Source organism: Galeopterus variegatus, unplaced genomic scaffold, assembly GCF_000696425.1.
Source record: "Galeopterus variegatus unplaced genomic scaffold, G_variegatus-3.0.2 Scaffold529, whole genome shotgun sequence".
In the NCBI taxonomy this organism is placed as follows: Eukaryota; Metazoa; Chordata; class Mammalia; order Dermoptera; family Cynocephalidae; genus Galeopterus; species Galeopterus variegatus.
In genome coordinates this window covers 158,479-169,774 of record NW_007726640.1, presented here as the reverse complement: position 1 = coordinate 169,774, position 11,296 = coordinate 158,479, and the positions used below count along the sequence as shown (strand labels likewise).

Sequence of the window (11,296 nt, the reverse complement as noted above, 5' to 3'; positions counted from 1 at the left end):
CCGTTGCCGGTCCTGGTCTGGTATGGGCGCGACACTGAGGGTTGCGATCCATTGCCGGACACCAAAAAAGACAAAAAAAAAAAAAAAGGAAAAGACCAAAATTCCAGATCCTCGCCCAGGCCAGTAAGACCCCGCATGATGGCCCCTGCTGGCCACCTGGCTCCATCTGGTTCCTTTCTCTCCAGGACAGGGTCCCAGTTGCACAGGCTTCTGGTGGTTCCTGGGCCAGCCTTGCCCTTTCCTGTGGCAAAGTCTTGGTACACGCTGGACCCTCTACTGATGGTACAACCCAAAGCCTTTTCACAGCAGACCCCCTCCCCACCCCAGCCTTCAGGTCTCAACACCCTCCTATGCATCTCTCTCAGAGAACCTTGTTTATTTCCTTCCGGGCACTGACCCCAATCGTTATCGTATGTGTTTTCTTTATCTTCTCCAACATTGCTTACTTTATCATCTCTGGAACCTCCCTAGTGGCCAATACTTGTGTGTTTAAAAAACATTGAGGCAGGCAGGCAGGCAGGCAGGCAGGGAGGAAGGAATAGTTGCTCTTGGGTGTCTTTTGGCGTCTGTATTTAAAGTTCCACATTGTTCATTTTCAGGATCTTAGCAAATTCCAAAGTACGGATGTACCAACTGTTGTCTTTGATTGAGTCTTAACTTTTCACAGTCCAAAATGCTGCTCAGTGACCATCGTCTTATGTTGGCCACATTGATGAGTGGTTTTTTAGAACATATTCCTAGAAGTGGAATTTCTGGTTCAATGAGCATGTGTACTCTAAAATCAAAACATTGTATTGTAGTCAGCCTTAAAAAAGAAGAAAATCCTGTCATAGGCTACAATATGGATGAACCTCGAGGATGTTATGCCAGTCACAAAAAGTGAAATAGGCCAGTCACAAAATGACAAATACTATATGTTTCCATTTATAAGGGGTAATAGAGTAATGACATTCATAAAGACAGAGGGTAGAACATTGGTTGCGAGGGACTTGGGGAGAGGGAAAAGGGGAGTTATTAGTAAGTATAGAGTTTTAGACTTGGAAGATGAAGACGATCAGGAGATCTGTTTCACAATGATATGAGTGTACTTGACATAACTGTACTCTCAAAAATGGTTAAGATGGTACATTTCATGTTATATGTTTCTTAGCACAATTTTAAAAAAAACGTATTGTTTAATGGTAAAACAATATTAAGATAAATTTTAAATAGGAATAAAACACCACCTCTAATCCCTCTGCCCTGACAGATTGCTTCCTTCAGGCCTTGTCCAGAGGCACACCTGTTTTCAAGTAATTAAAGTCATGTTCAGTTTTCTTCAGATTTTCACTCCTTTGTCCATCGTTGCCACAGAATCATGACGGTCACGCTTTCCGTGGCCGCATGTGGTTCTGTCTGATGGTGCTCTTCACCTGACTTCAGTCTCTCAGTGGTTCTTTCCTCCCCGCCCCCCCCATTTAATTCCAGAGTACATCAAGATGGCAGATCAGTACGTCCCCGTCCCAGGAGGGCCCAATAACAACAACTATGCCAATGTGGAGCTGATTGTGGACATTGCCAAGAGAACCCCTGTGCAGGTAAGTGGCTCAGGGCGCCTGAGTGCACAATAGTCGGATGATGCCCTGAGTTCTGGAACAACTCGTTTTGCAGTTCAGAAGGGGCAGAGAAGCCAGGTCCCATGAGATTCCAGACTCCAGGGCTGATATAACCGAGAGCTTTCAGTGCAATGGGAGGTAGGTTGTGGAAACAAGACCTTTGTCCACCCCTTTCTGTGTTTGCAGGCGGTGTGGGCTGGCTGGGGCCATGCTTCCGAAAACCCCAAACTTCCGGAGCTGCTGTGCAAGCATGGAATTGCTTTCTTAGGTAGAGTGTGTCTCCTTCAGATATGCGGGAATTGGGGTGTTGGTGGGACACTCAGCTGGGTCAGATTCTCCTTGCACTCTTTCCCTATAAAGTGGGGGTCAGATTGATTTCCTATTACACACTCACTGTGAGGAGCAGGTGAGTTCAGGGGTGGGAGAGCACGTGGGTGAGTTGGCCAGGCCACAGAAATAGGAGCCGTTACCATGGTTATCCCAGCAAGATGATGCTGGGGCAAGCAGAACCTTCTGCTAATGTTTCTGTGGGTCCTGAGATATCAGCCATGTTCAAATTTCTGACTAGGTTTGGGGGTCATGTTTCTGAGAGTGCCACACCTTTGTTTAAGCTGTTCTCAGGCCTGTAAAATGTCCCTAACCCCTTGGGATCGTAGCCTCTGGGTCTGTTATTTATTAGGTAAAATGATACTTATTGTCTTATGGCATCTGTTGGTTTCAGGATTTTCATCTGTACAGGTTGAGCATCTCTAACCCGAAAATCTGAAATCCAAAACGTCCCAAAATTCGAAACTTTTTGAGCACTGACATGATACTCAAAGGGAATGCTCATTGGACCATTTCGGATTTTGGATTTTCGGATTAACGATGCTCAACTCATACATATTCTGCAAATATTACAAAATCCAAAAACACCTGAAATCCTAAACACTCTGGTCCCAAACGTTTTGGATAAGGGATACTCAACCTATATATGTATGTGTTAACTTTGTTATGTCTAATTATGGTGATCCGTGTGCCCTTTGATGTTTTCTCTGTGCATGGGCTCTGAATACATATGGGCACATGTCCTGATTGATTGTCACGTGGGAATCTCATTATCACTCTTAACTCCTCCGGTGGTTGATGGTCCAGCCCAGGAGCCAGCAGACTACAGACCACAGGCCAAATCTGTCTCCTCCACCTGTTTTTTTTTTTTTTATTGAAACATAGTTGATTATACAAATCTGTAGGATACAGAGTTAAATATCAATACCTGTGTACAATATGTGATGCTCAAATCAGGATAATTAGTATATGCAACAATATACAGTATAATCGTTTTTTGTGACCCTTTACAATTCCTCCCTTACTCCCTCCCCCTCCCCTGTTACCACCTCTGGTAACCTCAGTTCTGTTCTCTCCTTTTGAATGTTCAGCTATTATCGTGATTGTTGTATTTTTCTTTCTTTCCTTCTTTGTTTATTTTTTTAGTTCTCATTTATGAGTGAGGACATAGTATTTCTCCTTCTGTGCCTGGCTTATTTCACTTAACATAATTTTCTCCAAGTTCATCCATGTTGCTGCAGATTGCAGAATTCATTCTTTTTATGGCTGAGTAGTATTCCATTGTGTAAATATACCATATTTTCCTTATCCAGTCACCCAACGATGGACATTTAGTTTGGTTCCAAACTAAACGGCTGTTGTGAATAGAGCTGTGATAAACATGGGAGTGCAGGTCTCCCTTTGACATGATGGTTTCCATTCATTTGGGTATATACCCAGCAGTGGAACTGATGGATCATGTGGCAGTTCTATCTGTAGTTGTTTGAGGAAGCTCCATACCATTTTCCATAATGGCTGCACCAATTAACAGTCCCACCAACAGTGTAGAAGGGTTCCCCTTTCTCTGCATCTTCACCAGCATTTGTTATTCTCTTTCTGATAATAGCCAGTCTAACTGGGGTGAGATGATATCTTAATGTGGTTTTGATTTGCATTTCCCTGATGCAGAGTGATGTTGAGCACTTTTTCATGTGTCTGTTGGCCATTTGTGTATCTTTCTTTGAGAAATGCCTATTCATCTCCATTTTTTAAATCTGGTTATTTGCTTTTTTGCTGTCAAATTATTTGAGTTCCTTATATATTCTGGATATTAATCCTTTGTTGGATGCATAGCTTGCAAATGTTTTCTCCCACTCTATAAGTTGTCTTTTTGCTCTGTTAATTGTTTCTTTTGCTGTGCAGAAGCTTTTTAGTTTGATATAATCCCATTTGTTTATTTTTCCTTTGTTGCTTGTGCTTTTGGGCAAATAAAATTAAAAATTAAAAAAAAAAATAAAGTCTTTGCCCAGTCCTACTTCCTGAAGTGTTTTCCCTATGTTTTCTTTTAGGAGTTTTATAGTTTCAGGTCTTATATTTAAATCTCTAATCCATTTTGAGTTGATTTTGGTATATGGTGAGAGGTACCAGTCTAGTTTCATTTTTCTGCATATGGATGTCCAGTTTTCCCAGCACCACTTATTGAAGAGGCAGTCCTTTCCCCAATGTATGTTCTTGGTGCCTTTCTTAGAGATCAGTTGGCTGTAAGTGTGTGGGTTGATTTCTGGGTTCTCTATTCTGTTCCATTGGTCCTAGAGTCTGTTTTTATACCAATACCATGCTGTTTTGGTTACTTAGCTTTGTAGTAAAATTTGAAATCAGGTAGTGTTATGCCTCAGCTTTATTTTTTTGCTCAAGATTGCTTTGGCTATTCAGGATCTTTTGTTGTTCCATAATGAATGTTGGGATTGTTTTTTCTATTTCTGTGAAGAATGTCATTGGTATTTTGATGGGGATTATACTGAATCTGTAGATTGCTTTGTATAGTATGCACATTTTCACATCTTAATTCTTCTAATCCAGGAGCATAGAATGTCTTCCCATCTTTTTGTGTGCTTAATTTCCTTAAGCAGTGGTTTGTATTTCTTGTTCTAGAGATCTTTCACCTCCTTGGTTATATTGATTGCTAGGTATTTTTTTTTGTGTGTGTGACTATTGTAAATGAGCTAGCTTTTTTTATTTCTTTTTCTGCCGGTTTGTTGTTGGAATATAAAAATGCTACTGATTTTTGTGTGTTGATTTTGTATCCTGCAACTTTACTGAAATCATTTCTCAATTCCAAGAGGGTTTTTTTTGTAGAGTCTTTGGGCTTTTCCACATATAGGATCATGTCATCTGGAAACAGGGACAGTTTGACTTCATCTTTTCCAATCTGGATGCCCTTTATTTCTCTTGTCTGATTGCTCTAGCTAGTACTTCTAATACTATGTTAAATGGGAGTGATGAGAGTGGGTATCTTTGTCTTGTTCCAGTTCTTATTGGCAGTGGATTTGTCATATATGGCTTTTATTGTGTTGAGGTACTTTCCTTCTATACCTAATTTGCTGAGAGTCTTTATCATGAAGGGATCAAATGCCTTTTCTGCATCTATTGATATAATCATATGGTTTTTGTCCTTGCTTTTGTTGATGTGATGTATCACATTTATTGACTTGCATATGTTGAACCATCCTTGCATCCCTGGGATGATTCCACTTCATCATGGTGTACAATTTTTTGATGTGTTGTTGTATTCTATTTGCTAATACTTTACTGAGGATTTTTGCATCTATCTTCATCAAAGATATTGGCCTGTAGTTTTCTTTTCTTGTTCTATCTTTGTCTGGTTTAGGTATCAGGGTGATACTGGCCTCATAGAATGTGTTTGGGAGAATGGCCTCTGTTTCAGTTTTTTGGAATAGTTTGAAAATAATTGGTATTTATTCTTCTTTAAAGGTTTGGTAGAATTCAGCGGTAAAGCCATCCAGTCCTGAGTTTTTCTTTGTTGGGAGACAGCTGATTACTGCTTCAATCTTGTTGTTAGTTATTGGTCTGTTCATGTTTTCTATTTCTTCTTGGTTCAGTCTTGGTAGTTTGTATGTGTCCAGAAATTTATCCATTTCCCCCAGGTTTTCAAATTTGTTGGTTTATAGTTGTTTAGAGCAGTCTTTAATGATTCTTTGTATTTCTGTGGTATTGGTTGTAATGTCTTACATTTCATTTCTTATTTTTATTATTTGGGTCTCTCTTTTTTTTTTAGTTAGCCTACATAATGATTTGTCTATTTTTTTTTTTTTTTTTTTTTTGTCTTTTGTCTTTTTCCGTGTCTGGCAATGGATTGCAACCCTCAGTGTTGCCCCCGTACCGGACCGGGGACCGGCAACGGGATCGCAACCCTCGGTGTTGCTCCCGTGCCTCGCTCAGCCAGTGAGCGGGAGCCGGTCTGTATGTGGGATCCGAACCCTCGGCGGGAGCGCCACCGCGCTTCCCAAGCGGCGCACTATCCAGTGCGCCACTGGGCCGGCCCTGATTTGTCTATTTTATCTTCTGAAAAAAACAACTTTTTGTTTCATTGATCTTTCATATCATTTTTTGGGTCTCTATTTCATTTAGTTATGTTCTGATCTTAATTATTTCTTTCCATCTACTAATTTTGGGATTGGATTATTCTTGTTTTTCTCATTCTTTGAAGTATAGCATTAGGTTGTTTATTTGAAAACTTCCTGTTCTTTTGATGTAAGCATTTATTGTAATAAACTGCCCTCTTAGTACTGCTTTCAGAGTGTCCCACAGGTTTTGGTATGATGTATCTTTATTTTCATTAGTTTCAAGAAATTTTTGATTTTCTGTTTAATTTCTTATTGGACTTATAGGTAGTTCAGGAGATGTCATTTAATTTCCATGTGTTTGTATAGTTTCCAGAGTTTTGATTGTTATTGATTTCTAGTTTTAATTCACTGTGGTCTAAGAAGATACTTGAAATGATTTCAGTTTTTAAAATTTTGTCAAGACTTAATTTGTGACTTAATATGTGGTCTGTCTTGGAGAGTGTTCCATGTACTGATGAGAAGAATGTATATTCAGTGGTTGTTGGATAAAATGTTCTGTAGATATCTGCCAAGTCCAGTTGGTCTAAGATGTGGCTTAAATCCTGAGTTTCTCCATTGATTTGTTGCCTAGATGATCTGTCCAATTTTGAGAGGGTGATCAGATCCCCAACTATTATTGTATTTGGGTCTATCTCTTTCTTTAAGTCTAATAGTGTTTGCTTTATATGTCTGGGTGCTCTGGTGTTGGGTGCATATATATTTATGATTGTTATGTCTTCTTGCTGGATAGATCCATTTATCATTATGTAGCAGCCTTCTTTGTCTCTTTTTATGGTTTTTGGTTTAAAGTCTATTTTATCCGACGTAAGAATGGTTACTCCTGCTCATTTTTGATTTATATTTGTGTGGTATATCCTTTTCCATCCTTTCACTATTAGTTGGTGTGTGTCTTTATATGTGAGTTGAGTCACTTGTAGGCCATATATAGTTGGGTCTAGCTTTTTAATCCAATCAGCCACTCTGTGTCTTTTGGATGGGGAATTTAATCCATTTATATTTAGGGTTGTTATTAAAAGATATTGTCTTACTCCTGGCATTTTATCAATTTTCTTTTGGATGTTTTAAATATCTTCTATTCCTTTCATTCCCTTTTATTGTTTGTCTTCTGTGTTTGTTGGGCTTTAAAAAAAAATTATTACTCATTTTTAGCATATTCATTATTACAAATCATGATTTTTCTTTATACCCTTTACCCAACCTATCACTCCCCAAATTTGTTGGTTTTTTGAGGTGGTAAGATACAGTTTCTTTCTCTTTCTTGTTTGCATTTTTATTCTACCAGTGGGTTTTGTTCTTGTGTATTCATGGTAGTGATTTTTTTTTTATTCCAGATGCAGGACTTCCTTGAGGATTTCTTGTAGGGCTGGTCATGTGGTAGCGAACTCCTGTAGTTTTTGTTTATCTGGGAAATACACTATTTCTCCCTCACTTCTGAAGTATAGGCTTGTTGGGTATAGTATTCTTGGCTGGCAGCTTTTTTCTTTAGTACTTCGAATATATCATCCCATTCTATTCTGGCGTGTAGAGATTCTGTTGAAAACTCTGCTGTTAGTCTGGTGAGAACTCCTTTATAGGTGAGTTGACACTTTTCCCTTGCTGTTTTTAGGATTCTCTCTTTGTCTTTGAGTTTTGAGAGTTTGATTATAATGTGTCAGAGAGGACCTTTATGGATTGAATCTGATTTGAGATCATTGGACCTCCTGAATATGAAGTTCCATGTCTCTCCCTATACCTGCGAAGTTTTCTACTATTATTACATTGAATATGTTTTTAATGCCTTTTTCTTTCTCTTCTCCTTCCAGAACAAACATGATTTGGATGTTTGTGTGCTTAAGATTGCCTGCTGGGCCGGCCCGGTGGCGCACTGGAGTGCGCCGCTTGGGAGTGTGGTGTCGCGCCCGCCGAGGGTTCGGATCCCATGTGGAGACCGGTTCCCGCTCACTGGCTGAGCGCGGTGTGGGCGCAACACCGAGGGTTGCGATCCCGTTGCTGGTCCCCGGTACGGGCGCGACACCGAGGGTTGTGATCCCATTACTGGTCAGTAAAAAAGACAAAAAAGGGGGAAAAAAAAAAGATGGTCTGCTATCTCTCTTAAATTTTCTTCATTTTTAAAAATTCTTTTTTTTTTTTTGTCTGCCTGAGTTATTTCAAAAGTTCTCTCTTCAAGATCAGAAATTCTTTTTTCTGGGCCGGCCCGGTGGCACACTGGATAGTGCGCCCGCTTGGGAAGCGCGGCAGCGCTCCCGTTGTCTGCCTGAGTTATTTCAAAAGTTCTCTCTTCAAGATCAGAAATTCTTTTTTCTGCTTGTTCTAGTCTGCTGCTTAAGCTCTTGGTTGTGTTTTTTTATTTCATTGAATGAATCCTTCACCTCCTGGTACATTCACCTCTGTTACATTCTTTTTTAAAGTGTTAATCTCTTTGTTAATTTCCTCCTTCATAGCCTGAATAGTTTTGCTCAGTTCATTGTGTGTCCAACTGAGCCTCCTTATATCTCATTGAGTTTCCTTAAGATTGTTACTCAGAATTCCTTTTCAGTCATTTCAAGGATTTCCTGCTCTATGGGGTCTGGTACTTGAGAGTTATTTTATTCCTTTGGTGGACTTATATTTTCTTGTTTTTTTGTATTGCTAGTATCTCTACATTGATGTCTGATCACCTGGTAGAGCAGTTTTTTCTTCTCTTACTGTAGAGTGGGCTTTAAGGAGAGAAACTTTCTCCTCTAGATGAGTTTTATATTGACCATCGAGTGGGGTATTTTAGTATTGGTTCTGGGTGGACACAACAGTGTAGTCTCTTGAGTGGGGTACTTTGGCCATATTCAGTGTTGGAGTTGTGTGTGAGTGCCTTTGTGTCCTAGGCACTAGGGCACTTAGTGATTCCGTGCCAAGGTTATTGACACTCTTTCCCCATGATCTGCGTTGACTCTTCTTTGTCAGTGCAGTTGACTGGTCTGTGGGCCTCCTGTGTGGTAGTTGTATTAGTCTGTTTATGTTGCTTATAACAACATACTTGGAACTGGGTAATTTATAAAGAAAATGAAATTTATTTCTTGCAGTTTTTGAGGCTGGGAAGTCCAAAGTCCATCTGGTGGTGGTGGAAGTAACCCAGGGGTCTCACATTGCAAGATGGTGGAAGCAGAGTGAGCAAGAGAGACCTACTCTTTTCTTTTAAAGTCCTTAGAACCATGACCTGACCACCATTTTTAATCCATTCACTACTGCAGGGTCCTACCACCCAATCACCTCTTCGAGGCTCCAACTTTCAATTACCATAATAGGATCTCCCACCCTCTTAACAGTCATAGTGGGGGCTAATTTTCTAATACATAAAACTTGGGGGACACAATTCAAGCTTTAGGGAGTCTTGGGGGGACACAATTCAATCCACTACAGTAGTGGTGACTACTGCTATGGTGGCAAGCCATCCTTGCAGTAGACGTGGCTATGGCAGTGGCTGTGGTATACCACCCATGTGGCAGGAGTGCCTGCAGCATTGGTGGGGGTTGCCTGCAGCTGCTGAGGTCCCTGGGTACTCTTCCTGCCTTCTGACAGTCTGGTGGAGGGCTGCCCATGGCGGCTGAGGTCCCCAGGAGCTCTTACTGCCTGCTGCTGGTCTGCAGAGGGCTGACTGTAGAGGGTGGCTGAGGTTGCCAGGCATGCTTCCTGCCTGTCACAGGTCCGGTGGAGGACAGCCCACCCCACCTGCTTTTGTGAATAAAGTTTTGTTGAAACATGGCCATCCTCATTCATTTCTATATTGCCTATGGCTGCTTTCTCTCTACACAAACAAAGTTGAGTAATTGTGACAGAGACCTACAGGCCCACAAACCTGAAAATATTTCCCATATGGCTCTTCATAGAAAACATTTGCTAACCCATGGTCTAGCTCTTTGAGGTGCTAGCTTGCCCTTTTGGTCTAGCTCCTTGTTTTCCCTCCAAAGTGAATTTTGTGCATGCCACAATAGCTTAGGTTGTAACTAAGACCAGGTTTACAATCCACATGTGTTGCAAGTTGGCTGATGCAGTAGCAGACTAACAGATTTTTTCTTCCCTGACATGAGGTTAAGTTCCTTGAAAGCTGAGACCTGAGTACCTTTCTCTTTTGTCTTCTCCCCAACCTAGCCCCTCCGCTTTGCACATGGCTGGCTCTTGGCCATGAGGGCCTTGTGGCTGACTCAATTTTGTTTTCCTTCTTGTCCCTGATTCCTCAGGCCCTCCCAGTGAGGCCATGTGGGCCCTGGGAGATAAGATTGCCTCCACCATTGTGGCCCAGACTCTGCAGATTCCAACCCTGCCCTGGAGTGGAAGTGGTAAGGGACCCTGAGCTTCACTTTGGGGGAACTTGTTGGCATAGTCTTGCTTATAAGAGCAGGTGGGGTGACAGGAGTATGCTTTTTTAAATTTGTTCATTTAAAAAATTTAAATCATTAAACAAGTGATATAATTTCATTGTAGACAATCTACAAAATATAAGTACAAAAAGAAATAAAAATGGTTTGTAATCCTATGACCCAATGTTGAACATTTATTACATTGTAGGTGTCTATCTTTCCAGCCTTTTTTCTAGACATATTCTTTAAAAAATACCAGATCTTGTATTTCCCATTTTGTGATTTTTTTTTTCACTGATGAATATCTTTCTGTGTCAATACATACACTTTATACCATTTAAAATGCCTGCATAGGGCCGAGCCCGTGGTGCACTCGGGAGAGTGCGGCACTGGGAGCGCAGCAGCGTTCCTGCCGTGGGTTTGAATCCTATATAGGGATGACCGGTGCGCTCACAGCGCTCACTGGCTGAGCGTGGTGTGGCCGGTCTCAAAAAGGACAAAATAATAATAATAATAATAAAATAAATAAATAAATAAATAAATAAAATGCCTGCATAGGATTATATCTTTGGATGTACCATAATTTACTGAACAATCCTCTATAGTTAGACAATTTAGGTTGTTTTCTAATTTCTTTTTTAATTTTAAAAATATATAAAAGAATGGAGCTTTGATAATCTTATAGCTAAATCTGTATGTGCATTTTGATAATTTTCTTAGGATAAATTCCTAAAAGTGGAATTTCTAGGACAAATTAAATGTAAACAGGAAAAGTCTCAGGAATTTCCTATTAAATTTAATTTTTCCTCTAAAGTTGAATCTTAAATTAGGAATAGAAAATTTGTTTGTTTATTTTTGTTTGTTAAATCTTCACATGGTTTTGGAAAATGACGACTCATCTGTAATTGACTCCGTAGTT

The 11,296-nt window shown here is 40.2% G+C and overlaps 1 protein-coding gene across 1 annotated transcript in view; it reads left to right on the top strand.

The window, feature by feature from the left end:
- The window catches only part of ACACB (acetyl-CoA carboxylase beta), a 121,416-nt gene that overhangs the window by 25,667 nt on the left and 84,453 nt on the right, over positions 1–11,296 (top strand). Inside the window, exons 4-6 of the mRNA XM_008569783.1 lie at positions 1,468–1,577; positions 1,782–1,863; positions 10,258–10,356. Coding sequence (XP_008568005.1) covers positions 1,468–1,577; positions 1,782–1,863; positions 10,258–10,356 — 291 coding nt within the window. The remainder of the gene's footprint in view (positions 1–1,467; positions 1,578–1,781; positions 1,864–10,257; positions 10,357–11,296) is intronic.